Source organism: Petaurus breviceps, unplaced genomic scaffold (genome assembly GCF_028583685.1).
Source record: "Petaurus breviceps papuanus isolate PSGF00001 unplaced genomic scaffold, PetGlider_PUasm1.0 689, whole genome shotgun sequence".
Lineage (NCBI taxonomy): Eukaryota > Metazoa > Chordata > Mammalia > Diprotodontia > Petauridae > Petaurus > Petaurus breviceps.
The window spans coordinates 3,627,500-3,643,351 of record NW_027186458.1 but is presented as its reverse complement, the minus strand read 5'-3'; the positions used below and the strand labels follow the sequence as shown (position 1 = coordinate 3,643,351).

The 15,852-nt window shown below is 36.8% G+C and overlaps 1 protein-coding gene across 1 annotated transcript; it reads right to left on the bottom strand.

Annotated features, from left to right (window-relative positions):
- Nucleotides 1-9,626: 9,626 nt before the first annotated feature.
- IL2 (interleukin 2) lies at nucleotides 9,627-14,765 on the bottom strand. The gene is made up of 4 exons (XM_069104838.1): nucleotides 14,628-14,765; nucleotides 14,486-14,533; nucleotides 11,569-11,706; nucleotides 9,627-9,722 (listed from the first exon to the last, which is right to left on the bottom strand). The coding sequence occupies exons 1-4, from the start codon at nucleotides 14,763-14,765 to the stop codon at nucleotides 9,627-9,629; spliced, it is 420 nt and encodes a 139-aa protein (XP_068960939.1).
- Between the last annotated feature and the right edge of the window lie 1,087 nt (nucleotides 14,766-15,852).

Sequence of the window (15,852 nt, the reverse complement as noted above, 5' to 3'; positions counted from 1 at the left end):
TATGTATATTCTTTAATATTTCCATTGAAAACACACTGTTTTTCAAATAAAATTTCTCCAACTGCAATATATGTGTATGCATATATGTACATACATGTCTATATGTATCTATAAATCTGGAATATGCCTCCCTGTATCTTCAAGGTATTGGCTCTAGTTTTATCATTTTGGACAAAACACAATATAATTCCTCTTCCTTATGAAAATCTTTAAAATGAGGAAGAATATTAAAAGGGAAATCTTTAAAAGAGGCAACATACCCATCAACTAAGTCTTTTCTTCTCCAGACTAAATATCTCCAGTTTCTTCAATTGATGTTTATATGGATTGGTTTATAAGTATCTTGACCATCCTGGTCACTATTTTAGGCACACCCTAACTTTTTAGTATCCATTTTGAAACATAATAACCCAAACTGAACCAAATGTTTCAAATATAATGAGGGCAGAGTATAGAGTACACTTACATTATTCAACTATCTACATTGCTTAACATTTTGGCATGCACTGAATTTGTAGTCCACTATTTCTCCTTAATCCCAGTCTTTAACAGATGATGGACGGTAATTTGTCGTCCCAGATTACTCTAAAAAATTTTTTTATGGATGTCTCATATTTATTACATCATCATAGTTTTCCTTAGCATCCCTCCCTTCCCCATCCCAGAAAGTCATCCCATATAACAGATAGTATTTTTCAAAGAGAAAAAAAATCACATACATAGAAAAAGTCCAAAAACCATTCAATACATGGCATCTCTCTCAACCTACCACCTCTATAAAGGGATGGGTTAGGGGTGTCATCTCATATCTCTTCATTTGAGTCATCCTTGATTATTATAATTTTAATATATTCATTTTTGTTTTGTGTGTGTGTGATGGGTCTTCCATCTACATTGTTGTCATATTATGTATATTGTTTTCTTGGTTCTGTTTACTTCACTCTGTAACAGTTCATGTAGATCTTTGTTTCTCTGTATTCATCACAGATCTCAGACTTTTTTTCAGTCTATTTAAAATATTTTTAATTTCAATTTTTAAATTTATTTATTATTAGTTTTCAACATTCATTTCCACAAGATTTTGAGTTACATTTTTTTCACCCCATCTTTCCCCTATGCCCCACCCCAAAATAGCAAGCCTACTGAATACCCCTTCCTCCAATCTGTTCTCTCTTATATCCTCCCTCATCACCCTACTAACTTTCTAGTAGGGCAAGATAGATTTCTATACCCCAGTGCCTGTATATCTTATTTCCCAGTTATATGTAAAAAACAAAAAAACAAATCAATTAAAAAAAACATTTGTTTTTAAAACTTTGGTCCAGATTTTTTCCCTTCTTCCCTCCTCACCTGCCTCCACTGGAAAGATAAGCAATTCAATATAGGTTGTACATGTGTAGTTACCCAAATCATTTCCATAGTAGTTATATTGTGAAAGACTAACTATATTTCCCTCCATCCTATCCTGTCCCCCCACTTATTCTGTTTTCTCCTTTGACCTGATCCCTTTCCAAAAATGTTTGCTTCTAACTAACCTCTCTGTCCTCCCTTCTATCATCCCCCCTCTTATCCCCTACCCCTCTATTTTCCTATAGGGTAAGATACCCAATTGAGTGTGTATGTTATTCCCTTCTTAAGCCAATTCATTGAGAGTAAGGTTGTCTCATTCCCTTTCACCTTCCTGCTCTTCCCCTCCATTGTAACAATTCTCTCTTGCCTCTATTATATGAGATAATTTACCCTATTCTATCTCTCCCCTTCTCCTCTCATTATATTCCTCTCTCACCTCTTAATTTTATTTTTTAGATATCATCCTTTCATATTCAACTCATCCTGTGCCCTCTTTCTATGTATACATGAACATACTTATGCCAACACTCACATATGTATTTATATATACATATACCCTCCTATACATACATATATGTATATGTATATATATATGTATACACACATATATTTCCTTCAACTATCCTCATACTGAGAAAAGTCTTATGAGTTATAATGATTGTTTTTCCATGTAGGAATGTAAATACTTCAACTTTAATGAGTTCTTTATGATTTCTTCTCCCTGTTTACCTTCTCATGCTTCTTGTATTTGAAAGTAAAATTTTCTGTTCAGCTCTGATTTTTTTCATCAAGAATGCTTGAAAATCCTCTATTTCATTGAATGATCATATTTTCCCCTGAAGGATTATATTCAGTTTTGCTGGGTAGGTGATTCTTGGTTTTAATCCTAGTTCCTTTGACCTCCAGAATATGATATTCCAAGCCCTTTGATCCCTTAATGTAGAAGCTGCTAGGTCTTGTGTTATCCTGATTGTGTTTCCACAATACTCAAATTGTTTTTTCCTGAGTGCTTGCAGTATTTTCTCCTTGGTCTGGGAACTCTGGAATTTGGTTATAATATTCCTGGGAGTTTTTTTGTTTTCTTTCCTTTTTGGAGGGCAGTTGGGGTTAAGTGAAGTCACAGGTAAGTGTTAAATGTCTGAGGCTGGATTTGAACTCAGGTCCTCCTGACTCCGGGGCTGGTGCTCTGTTCACTGTGCCACCTAGGCACCCCCCTAGGAGTTTTCTTTTTGCGATATTTTTCAAGAGGCGATTGGTGAATTCTTTCAATTTCTATTTTGCCCTCTATTTCTAGAATACCAGGGCAATTTTGCTTGATAATCTCTTAAAAGATGGTGTCTAGCCTTCTTTTTTGGTCATGGCTTTCAGGTAGTCCAATAATTTTTTTAAATTATCTCTCCTGGATCTATTTTCTAGGTCAGTGGTTTTTCCAATGAGATATTTCACATTGCCTTCTATTTTTTCATTTGTTTGGATCTGTTGAATAGTATCTTGATTTCTCATAAAGTCATTAGCCTCCAGTTGCTCCAGTCTAGTTTTGAAGGAGTTATTCTCTTCAGTCAGGTTTTGAAATTCCTTTTCCATCTGGCAAATTTGGCTTTTTAAGATATTCTTCTCCTTATTGGCTTTTTGGGCCTCTTTTGCCATCTGAGTTAGTCTACTTTTTAAGGTGTGATTTTCTTCAGTATTTTTTGGGAGTCTCCTTTAGCAGGCTGTTGACTCACTTTTCCTCATTTTCTTGCATCATTCTCATTTCTCTTCCCATTTTTTCCTCCACTTCTCTTACTTGATTTTCAAAATCCTTCTTGAGCTCCACCATGGCCTGTAACCAATTCATATCTTTCTTGGAGGCTTTTGATGCAGGAGTTTTGACTTCACTGTGTTCCTCCTGCTCCATCCCTTTATCCTTTTTTGTCCCCCAAAAAGGATTGTGTGGTCTGTTTGTGTTTCCTCTGCTTGATCATATTACCAGCCAATTACTTGACTTTTGAGCTCTTTGCCATGATAGAACTCTGCTTTCAGAATGGAGAGAGCTTTGTTCCAAATTGCTTGGGTTTTCGTAGGTGCCAGAGCTATTAGGAGGGTGCCATCTCTACAGCCCCCACAAGCTCTGCCACATTGGCCACACACCCCAGGACCACCACCGAAGACCATGATCCAGATCCAAGCAGGTTAAAGCAAAAGCTTTTTCCCCTTATGATCTGCAGGCCAGGAGCTCTTGAAGCAGCCACCCTGCAGCCACCCCAGCTCTGCCACTTCTCTCCGTGGGGGCAGGGACCAGACCATGCTCTTCCTTTACCCTTCCAACAGAGTTCCCACTGACCTTTTATTTTATCTTTGGCGTTTGTGGATTGAGAAGTCTGGAAACGACCACAGCTGCTGGTGATTCACTCTCCTGAAGTCTGCTCTGGCCGCACTGGTTGGGCCGCCCTGGGGCTGGAACCACAGCTCATGAGGGACTGTGCTTTGCTCCCAGCTCCCAATGTGTTGTGATAGATCTTTCCTGTCTGCTGTCAGGCTGCCTTCAGCAGGAGGTTTGTTTTTCTCTGCCTCTTTGTTTGTTCTGTAGCTTTAAAATTTGTTTAGTGTCTTTTTTTACATGTATTGGAAGTGGCTGGAGCCAGAGCCCATGCCAAGTTTTTGCTTCTACTCTGCCATCTTGGCTTTGCCCAACACAGACATTTCTTATAGTCCAGTAGTATTATGTTATATTCATGTACCATAATTTGTTTAGCCATTCCCCAATCAGTCGGTATACATTTGTTCACCATTCTTTGTTATCATAAAAGTGATACTATAAATATTTTATTGTATATGTGGACTTCCTTTTTATTTATGGCTTCCTTAAGTAGAAGACCAGTAATGGAATTTCTAGTTCAGAGGGCACAGACATTTTAGTTACTTTATTTATAGAATTCCAGATTGCTTTACAAAATGATCGTATCATTTCACCGCTCCATTAACAATATGTTATTGTGTCTATCTTTCCACCATCCTTCCAACATTGACTATTGCTATAATTTGTCATTTTTTTGATGTCTGTAGGGTATCAGGTGAATGATTGTTTTGGTTATAGAATATATGGCCTACCCATATCTGTGAGAGGTAGATCTTCTCTTCCAGTGTTTTTAAAAATTTTATCATGTATCCATTTAGAATATATTCCATTTAGAATAAAATATGGTATAAGGCATTGGTCTAAACCTGTTGCCAGACTGTTTTCTAGTTTTACCATCAGTTTGTGTCAAAAAAGAAACTTTTTCCTAGGCAATTTATGTTATTTTAAAAATAATTTCCTTTGATATTCTAGATTTTTTTGTTTTTCCAAATGAATTTTGTTATTATTTTATCAAGTTCTATAAAGTATCCCCTGGGTAATTTGGTTAGTGTTGCATTAAAAGTGTAAATTAATTTTGGTAGTATTGTCATTTTTATTATATTGACACAGCCTAGCCATGAGCACTACATGTTCTAGTGTGTAAAATTAAACCCATACAATCTTTTGTGTTTTTTAATGGATCATTCTTCATATATTTTATGCATTTTGTAGTTATTTGGAATGGGATTTCCCTTTCTATCATTTCTTCTTGTGCTTTGTTATTATGTAGAAATGCTATTGATTATTGTTTAGGGTTTAGGGTTTATTTTGTAGCCTAAAACTTTACTGATGCTATTAGTTGTCTCAATCAGTATCTTTGCTGATTTTCTAGGATTTTCCAAGTATTATCATATCATCACCAAAAATGGAAGAACTTGTCCCTTATTTGCCTATCTTTATGCTTTTAATTTCTTTCTCTTATTTTATTGCTGTTGCTGCCATTTCCAGAAATACATTAAAAAAATGATGGGGAGAGTGTGCATCCTTGCTTCACTCACATGTTTATAGGAAAAGGCTCTATTGTATCCCCATTACATATGATGCTTGCTTTTGGTTTTAGGTAGGTGTTTTTTATGTTATCAAAAAAGTTCCTTTGTGTCTATTTTTTATATAGTTTTTTAAAGCACAAATTAGTATTATACTCTGTCAAAGGATTCTTCTATATCTATTGAAATAACATGTAATTTTGGATGTTTTAGTTTTTAATGTGATTAATTATGTTGATTATTTTCCTAATGTTGAACCATCCTTGTATCCCTAGTTAAAAAAAATATCACTTGATAGTAATGAATAATTTCTTAGATAAATCCCTGTATTCTGTTTGACAGAGTTTTGTTTAAAAATTTTAAATCATTCATTAATGATATTGATTTATGACTTTCTATAGTTTCTCTTTCCCTGCGTTAGGTATTATTATTGTATTTGTCTCATAAAAGGATCCTGGCAGAGCACTTTCTCAGTTTTCAGAATGACTTGTGAAGTGCGGTTGCTACTTGCCCTCTAAAAGTCTGATAGGTTTCTGTGAATCCATCAGGACAAGGAGTTTTTTCTTCAATCCTTACTTTACAACAACATCTATTTCCTTTTCTGAGATTGGGTTATTTAAGATCTCTATTTAATCTTTGGTTAGTTTAGGTATTTTGTATTTTCGAAGGTATTCCTGTATTTCTTTTGTGTTCTCGGTTTTGTTAGCATGTAACTGCATAACGTGTTCTGATTATTCTGTCATTTCTTCTGATTCTGTTATGATTTCACATGACTCATTTTCCCTTTTATTGTTTTAATTCTCTGCCCTCTTTTTAATCTGATCAATTAAAGTTTTATCACCTTTATTAGTCTCTGAAAAGAGCTGGCTTTTAGTTTTATTCATCATTTCCATTTTTTTTGTTTCCAACTTGATCTATTTCTTTTCTAATTTTTAATATCTCTTTTTTGCACTTATTTTAGGTTTGTTAATTTATTGGCTTTCTATTTAAAAATGTATTTTCAATTCACTAATCTTCTCTTTTTCTATTTTTAATATATGTTTATAGGAATGTGATTTTTTCCTCTGAGGACTGCTTTAGTTGCATCCCATAAATTTTGGTATATTGTTTGATCATTATCCTTTTTTTCATATAATTATTCATTGTTTCTATGACTTGTTTTTTGACCCACTCATTACTTAAGATTTCATTGTTAAGTCTCCATTCAGGTCTGTATCTTTTATTTGTGGTCCCTGAACCAGTGACTATTTTAATTGTGTTGTTTTCTATAAAAGATGCATTAACTATTTCTGCCTTTTTGCATTTGTTTACAATCTCCCTGCTCTGGTACATCAGTTTTTGTAATAATTCCATAGGGTATGAGAAAGATGTATCTCTGTTGCGGTTTCATTTAGAAGGTGTTCTAGGTCTTTTAACTCTAGTTTCACCAGCAATTTGTTGTTTCATATTTTCCCTTTTGTTAATCTTTCTGTTAGACTTATCTAAAACTAAGATTGTTATTATCTGTCTTCTTTGTTTCTTTTATGATAATTCATAAATGCTAAGGCATTTGTAGCAAATAAGTTTGTTACTTCTATTGGTTTGTTGTGTATGAATCCTTTTATCATGATTCAGATTCCTTGTTTATGCTTTTTTGTTTTTTGAATGTTTGTTTTTGCTTTGTCAGATAACACGATTGTAACTCCTACTTTCTGGGGTTCACTTAATGCATAGTACGGTAAGTCTTTTTTTTCAGTCCTTCACTTTTGTATTCATTTTGTTTTTAAAACATGTTTCTGGTAAGCAAGAGATTGTAGGAGTTTGTTTTCTTGTGCAGTCTGTAACTTTTTCATTTGATTGGATTGTTTAATCCATTTGTGAGGACTAAGTTTATATTTTCCTCCATCTATCTCTAATATTGGGATTTTTTCCAAGTTGTGATTTTTCTGCCTCTTCTGCTATAAACTGAACTATATTCTTTCAGTTACTTTGGCTTAATCTTTTTTAAGGTGGCTCTATTTTCACGGCCTCTCTTCCTCTCACTCCCAGATCCCCCCTCAAACTTGTTACCCCTTTCCCTTTCGGGTTTTATTTATTCCTTTTTCTTTCCTGCTTTTATCTGGTTATTTAATTATCCACCCTCCCTCCTTCGTTTTCTCTTCTCAGTCAAGTAAATTCCCCCTTTCTTTCCTCTTCAGCTATTTCTGTTCAGTAGTTTTAAATTTTTCATTTATTGCACTCCTTTACAGAGAAATTTTCTCTGTATCCTCTCTTTCTGTAGACCCTTATTCTCTGGTTCATATCTGCTATAATTATCTAGTCTCTCTCTATTATCTGTGTTCCTCATGGAACCAAAATTTCCAAGGTATACATTCTGGACCCTCCTCTCTAGGACCTTGTAGAGCTTGTCCAATGGATTTCACTTTTTGATCTTGCCTCCCAGAATGATGCCAATTCTTGCAGAACACTGCTTTTTGGTAGGACCTCCCCCAACCCACCCCAGTCTCAGATTATACACCCCACCACTGATCTATATCCCCTGATGGTTACCTTCTTTTCCCCATTTTTCTCAAATTCTCCTTCCTGGGCCTATGCCCTTCCACTTCCCAAGGAGCCAGTTGCCCCCATGAGTTGCAACTCTCCTACTTCCTGAGGTAGAAAGAGTGGTCTTTTCTAGTGCCAAATTCCCCAGACCACACCCAGTACAAGTTCCCCATTTTCCTTCATAGACCATCTCTCTTCACCCATAGTAGCAATTGGAATCTCCTCCCTCCACCAAAGCAAGGCCTCCCTCCTTTCCCCTTCCCCTTTTCAATCCTTCCCCCTTCCTCCTCATCCATTCTCTTGCAGGTTCTTTCCTTCTTGAGACCATAGGGCTCACTTTCCCCTCAGTGCTAGCCCTTAATTTGACGTGGGTTTAACACATACTCATTTCCTCTACACACCCTACCCTCTTCATGCACCCCCCCCCCAGTTTTGTGATACTGAGTCACCTCTAAGCAGGGTGTTGGTAGGATCTGTCTATAATACTCCAGATCTTCCTCTTCACTGTTACCTGTCCTTCCTCCCAACTTCTGCCATCACCCCGGCCTCTTTGTGTATGTTTAGAAAGAAAACTTTGGTCTTGCTATTGCTGTCTCTGGAGGTTGCATTTGTTTTCCCCGCAGTTCTGTGGTCTAGGGTATTGAAGGAACAAGTCTGCTTTTCTTTTTAAGAATGTTTCAAATACCTCTTTATTATTGAACATCTGTCTTTTTTGTTTATAGTTAAGCTCAGATTTACAGTGTAGGTCACCCTGGGCTGCATCCTGAGCTCATTTCCCCTTTAGAACACATTATTCCATTTTATCTTATGTTATCTCATGGGTACAGAATAGTTGTCATCTGCAAATGTGATAAGCCTTCTATGCCTTTATTTAAGACCATGGATAAAAATACTCAGCCAAATATATTTTGTTTCAAATATGGGGACAGAAATGTGAAATAAGATAATGGATATGAGAGTGCTTTACTGATTTGTTTGTGTGTATGTAGGAGAAACTGCTTCATCAAGTTCATCAGTCAGTTCTGGGTGGTGCCACGCTAAATTTAGGGACACGTTTCTGAACCCAAATGGGCAGCAAATTATGTTTTTTAGAAATTTTCTGTTACTCTAAAAACAAATAAAAACATCTGATTGTTGACTTTTCCCTCTGTACTGGTTCCTTCCCTGTGCCTACAAATATGCCTAGTCTCTGCCATTTGTAATCTTCATTTATCATTACTATTCCCTCAAGTTATTGTCCTATATCTTTACTGTCTTTCATTGCCAAGATCCTGAGAAGAAAACCCACTTCCTTATCTCAGTCTCTTTCTTTTTGCTTTTTTTTTTTTGGAGGGGGGGCAGGGCAATTGGGTTAAGTGACTTGCCCAAGGTCACATGGCTGGTGTGTCAGGTGTCTGAGGTAGGATTTGAACTCAGGTCCTCCTGATTCCAGGGCCGGTGCTCTATTGACTGCACCACCTAGCCGCCCCTTCCTTATCTCTTACACATCCCAACTGGTGGAAAGTGAAATGGATCCATGTTTTATTTAAAAAGCAATTTAAAAAAAATCAGGGAATATTTGAGCGCCTTCTGTGAATACGAGACAGATGCAAAAAGTAATCTTGTTATCCATCATCAGATTTATTAAATAACTTTACTGACCTACACAGACATTACATTTAACAAGTTACAATTTAATAAATAAATTTTGAGATTATAACTTAAAGATAACGTAGTTTTTGAGCCCCTAGGGCTTACAGTTAGGATCATAAGATCTATTGTGTTCATTATCTGACGGCTTAGACCAGTGGCAGTAAAAGATAGTAAACCACATATTCAGAAATAAATTATAAAATTTAAATAGTTAAATAAATAGCTTCATCCAGACAATTAGGTGAGTAGTCATCGAGTTAATGCGTGAATCTTTGGCAGAAGGAAATAAATTCTTTAAAAAATCCTTCAATCTTCATCTTGGAGGTATAGTGACACTGTGTTGTTTCTGGTCCCTAAAACAAAAAAACAAGGAAATGCCATGTGACTCCTCACCAATGACTTTTAAATGGCCTTCTTGTGAGGGAGAGGAGACCCTACCCAATGGAGAACTGTTTCTTTTCAAACACCAAGCATTCTCACTTCAGGACCTGAAGCCTCTGTGACTTTTGTAGTGTGGACATGCTTTCTCTAAAGCATATCACAACCTCCTTACAATGTAGTATATAGTCTTTGAGAGTTAAAATTACCACCCACTTACCCCCAATTCATCCCCTTGGAGCTGACCTGGTGATGAGTCTGTCCAAACTACAGTAGGCAATAGACTCACAGACAGACTAACACCAGACCTGCAACATGCCAATTTAACTAGAGATTGTTCACTAATACCAAACATTTTTATTCATTAGAATAATTTATTCATATTTGTTGGTACTAAACAGTATTTGATAATGGTATAAAACTAAGATATTGCTTTGGTTTACTGTGTCAGAAGCTCTGTGTTATCTCCCCCTACCCCCCCGATATTACATTAAGTATGAAAATAGAATCTCCTTGATTGTACAGTGGTTAGAACTTAATTGAACTTAGATAAAACTTAGTGGATAGAATTTAAGATTGTCATCCAATAAACCCACTGGATCTTTTTTTTCCAGACTAATTGCTATTTAATTATATACCATGTGTACCTTGTACTTATGTATTCCCATCCTTACTGAATTTAATTTTATTAGGTTTGGCCTCTTGAAATCTTTTTAGATTATAATTCTAACACCTAGTGGTTAATGGTCCTTCCTGCCTTTCTATCATTTGATAAGCACAGAATCTATGCTTTTGTCAATCACTGATAAAAATATTAAATAGCTCAGGGCTGAACATAAATCCCTCAGGTTTTCTGCTAAATCAAGCTTCCTGTTTAGGTAAAAGGACCTTAAGATCCTGAAAGTATTACTGGGAAAAGAACTTAGATTGAAACCATATGTATACAGTCTTTGCCTCCTTTTGGGCAACCTCAGTGTCTTTTTGTAGAAGGGGAAGAAAATTCATACTGTAAGACAGCTGGTATAAATATTTTGGGGTGGAAAGGTTTGAACTGTTGAGTAAAATTAAATTTGTCTATTTTCCCTAAATTCTTATTTTTGAGCTGGTATTATCCTTGATTTGGGTTAGCTAGGTGGTGTTATAGATAGAGTGCTGGGTCTAGAGTCAATAAGACTCATCTTCCTGAATTCAAATCCAGCTTCAGACACTAGCTGTGTGACCCTGGGTGAGTCATTTAACCCTGTTTGCCTTTGTTTCCTCCTCTGTAAAATGAGGTAGAGAAGGAAATGGAAAACTACTCCAGAATCTTTGCCAAGAAAACCCCGAATGGGATTGCAAAGAATCAGGCACGATTGAAATGACTGAACAACAAACAAAAACTATCCTTGACCTTCCTTATGGTAGTTATTGAAAATGGGCTGTATTCTTTGTAATCCTCAGAATGATGTTACTATTGGTATAGGAGTTAATGCTAGTTAGAACTCAACAAGTCATTGAGACTCCCCCAATATAGTGTGTAGGAGGGAACCCTATATTTTGCACTTTACTTTGAGCTTATAACTAGAAGCTGAATGCCCCAAATATAATGTCATGTCCAAGATTTCTCATTTAAAAAGTGAAATTAAGTGATTAATTTTAAATGTGGGTGTGGTAGTCATACATAGGTGGTTTGTCGCAAAACACCAGAAGTATGAATACCTCTTAATCCTATATCATGGCACCAGTCTAGACTGTTGTTTAATCTTGTGGGTCTTTAGGATATAGCATCTTTTCTCTTGTATTGAATTTCTAAGAAATAAATAATAATAATAATGTCCTTACCATCAAGCTATTAACAGTCACATTAATGTTGTTGATGTATTCCTGAATATTCTGGGCATCTTTTGATTCATATTTCAACGCGCCAGCCACAGGGTTCAATTCTTTAGTGAAACACTGAAGATCTGTGATGCTGCTGGTCTGGAGTCAAAAGAGTAACAAGTCATTTTCACATGAATCATTTTTTTAATCTTTTAAACTTTTAAAAACTTTTTAAACTATGTCACAAGTTGAGATTCTGAAAGCCCAGGGAGGGAAAAGCTGGGATATGGAGAATTATCCTCACCCCTCTCCAGATGAGCAAGGCTTTCTCCCTTCCAAGCTCTGAAGACTGTAGTATAGGAATTAGACTAGGTTTTGTTTATATAGTTTTACATATAACTATGGTCATGTTACATATAACCAAGTGTTAAATATTTGTTTTTGTTGCTATATTTTTCTCTAGCTATATCCTCAAAATACATCCTAGGTGAAAGATTCTGAAGTAACTTACTTGCTTTAAACCTATTCAATTTTTGGTTAACACTAATCATCTCAGATTTACACAGTGCTTGTAGCTTACAAAGCACTTTCACATCTAAGAGGCTTTTAGGTGGCACAGTGGGGAGAGTGCTGGAGTCAGGAAGACCTGAATTAAAATCCAACCTCAGACACTTATTAATTGCTTCACCTTGGACGAGTCACTTAATCTGTGTCTGCCTCGGTTTCCACATCTGTAAAATGAGGACAGTTTTAGCATCTGCCTATTGTGGTTTTTGGGAGGATAAGAACTGTGATGATATTTGTAAAGTGTCTTGCAAAACTTAGAGCATTATATAAATGCTAGTGTATACACATGCACATATATATATATATATACTCTTATGCTGAAATTTCATTTGTCTACATATCTACGTATCTCTATCTAGTTCCAGACAGCAGCTGTGAATTGGACAAGGGTTGTTTTCTTTCTTTCTTCCTTCCTTCCTTTCCTTCTTTCTTTTTGTTTTTTTACAAATAATTTAGAGAACTTAAGTGACCGATTAAATAAAGGTCATAAGTATAATTGTCATCAGAGATGAGACTAGAACCCCAATCTTTTAACCACAAAGGTGGCTCTTTTTTCTTTTATAATAATAATACAAATAATATTAAAAGCTAATATTTATAAAGTGTCTTACCTACATGGTTGCATTTGATCCTCACAACCTGTGAGGTCGGTGTGATTATTATTTCCTTTTTAAAGGTGGGAAAAAAAAAACTGAAAGAGGTTGATTGAGCTGCCCAGGGACCCATTGGGCTAGTTAGAGTAAGAGGCAGGATCCAGGCCTTCCTGACACTCCAGTGGCCGCTATGTTTCAGGTTGTTAAATGACCTCTCTTTTTAATGAAATGCTTTAAAAGCCTTTCTAAAACCATTTGCTCAGAGGAGCTTTCTTCCAGTTGACCTTTTCAGACTGAGGCCACATTACACCCCTTTATGCAGGCCCCCAGTAGTTAGCTTGCTGAACATGGCTGTCCCCTCTTTCCCCATCTCTGTCCTTTGGCCAAGATGGCCTTAGTGCCTAGAACACATTCCTTCTTCATCTCAGCCTCTCCGATTTAGCTTCATTCCAGGTTAGACGCAGCAGAGAGAGCCAGTCACCTAGTAGCTTCAGAGCAAGCTTTGGAGACAGGAGGACCTTGCCATGTTCAAACCCCATCTCGGATTCTTTCTAGTTGTGTGACTTTGGGCAGGCCTCTTAATCTCTCCTAGCCTCATTAATATCATCTGTAAAATGAGAATGATAATAACACCTACCTCACAGAGCTTGGAGAATCAAGTGAGATTTTTTATGTGTGTGCACACATGTGTACATGTATGTGTGTACACATACATGAATGTTATGTGCTCATATTCATACATATATGCACATCTCTATAAATATAAATATATGTTTATATGGAGACAGAGACAGGACAGGGGGTGAAGGGAGCGAGGACAGGATTTCTTAACTTTGTTTAAATCTTGGATTCCTTTGGCAATCTGGTAAACTTCGAGAAAGTGCCGATCTGAATCATCAAGAGTGTGTCCTCACCTGGGAGTTCCTCATCTTAATGCGATCACAGACCCAGGCTCTACCTTGTTCTCAAGAAGTTTGCTGTCCCCACACAGAATGAGAGTCTTCCTGGTTTCTAGGGTTAAAGTTCGCTGGGAAGCTTTGCCATTTGTGTGATAGAATGATTATCTATGAATATGTATGTCTACAGATCCATGGGTAGAGATCTGAGAATCTGTCATTTCAGTGGTATGGGTAACACCACATTGAAGGAAACTCTTTCTGCTAATACAGGTCAGCAATCTTCTCTAACTTATGATTGGCCCAGGGTTACACAAGCTGGGTGTGTCAGAGACTGATTTGACTCTATGTTCCTGACTCCTGTTGGGACAGTGGTGGTGCTGGGGGTGCCGACTACACCTGGCTACTCCTGAGAATAGTTATAACAGCTGTTGCTTATTCAGGCCTTTAAACTTGGCCACACACAATACATCTGATCTCATTTGACCTTTGGGCCCAATACAGTGCTATAATCAATTTTGATTTCCAATTTTGAAAACACATTTTTAAGCATTTATGTAATCCAAAACAGTGGAGTTATCTATTGGAAAATAAAACACTGCTCCAAAAGAAAAGTAGATGTTCTCTCTCGTTTTCTTTTTCAATTTACGTGGGGTGGGGGGAAGGCACAGATAAATGTTACCTATCTACCTAACTACATATAACGCTAATTTCATTGTTTTGAACTTAGAAAGTACAGAGTAGTTTTTTTTGACACATCCCCCTAGAACTGACTTAAATCTTGGATACTAAAGTCATCATAATAGCTTTGCAAAAAGTTCTACTTCCTAATGATATTAAACTTGAAAATCTCCAAAATTCAGTATAGAAAATGTTACTTACATTACTTGGGATGTAAAGTTCATATCTCTTCATCCTTTCTGATACAACCTAAGGAAGTAAAAATGTCATTAATAAAACGAACATCCCATGAGAAAAAATTCAGCACAATATTTTTAGGTTTAAAAAACAGCGAGATACTTACCTTGAGTTTTTCCTGGACCTGCATTAAGTCACGTAGTAAGTACTGCAGCACAGTGGTGGAAGGAGGCAGTGTGGGTGCCCCATTGGCAGCCAGAACAAGAGTTAGTGCAATACAGGACCAGAGCAGGACCTTGTTCATTGTGTCAGGAACTGGGTAATGTCAGGTTGCTCTGGGTAGTGATTAGAGAGTGGAATGGAAGTCTCTGAACTGGAGAGACAATTTATATGGTTAATTCTGGAAAAAGTATCCTGGGGGTGTTCAAGAATTTTACATATTACACATTTTCAAAGCCCTTTCTTTACCTGTGTGGCAAGAATCATCACCTTTCATTTTCCTCTTCTGATGACTCTTTGGAATTTCTTTTAACCCTCGTAAGCACTGACTGAATGGATGCGGTGAAATCCCTCTTGGTTACTGTGGCCCACACGAAGTGGGCTACTTAGCTTCATCTGAAGTTTTCTGCATGAACCAGTTTTTCCTCCCCTTTCGTTAAACGGGTTATAGAGGTTGCTCATGAAAATTTTCTCTTTGTCATAAAACCATGTCAAGCAGCACCTTTCAGTGGACATGTTCAGGGGGAGAAATATAAACAGATAAACAAAATAGAATTTTAGATTTGTTGGTTAAACAGGAAGAATATTGGTTTCCTGTTTCAGGGTGGTTTTGCCTTTCTTCTCCTACAAAGACTGAGCTAATGCCTACAAAATGATGTGAGCAGAAATTACTTGTTTTATACAGTCAGTCGGGGAACTAGTGACATTTCAGTTTATAAGCTAAGCATTGTGTCAACGTGATTCAGTTAAGCCAGTTAATAGGAGAGTATGCTTTCTTGAATTCTACTCACTGTAAATATATAGAAACTCAGTTTAGGTAAGGTAGACTCATAGCAGAAAGGTGCCTCAGAGGTTATCTGGTCCATTCCCACCTAGACATAGATGATCTGATGCATGCCAGCTGTGTCCTTGGGCTCCAGTGCAGAGTGTCTAACTCTAGAAATGGAAATCATTAATCCACACATGGGCAGCTAGGTTTCACAGTGGGCAGAGCACTGGGCCTGGAGTCAGGAAGATCTAAGTTCAAATCCAGCCTCAGGTACCTGCTAGCTGTGTGACCCTGGGCAAGTCACTTCACCATCTTCGTCTCAGTTTCCTCATCTGTAAAAGGAACTGGAGAAGGAAGTGAATCCACTTCAGTATCTCTGCCAAGAAAACCTCAGAAGGGTGCA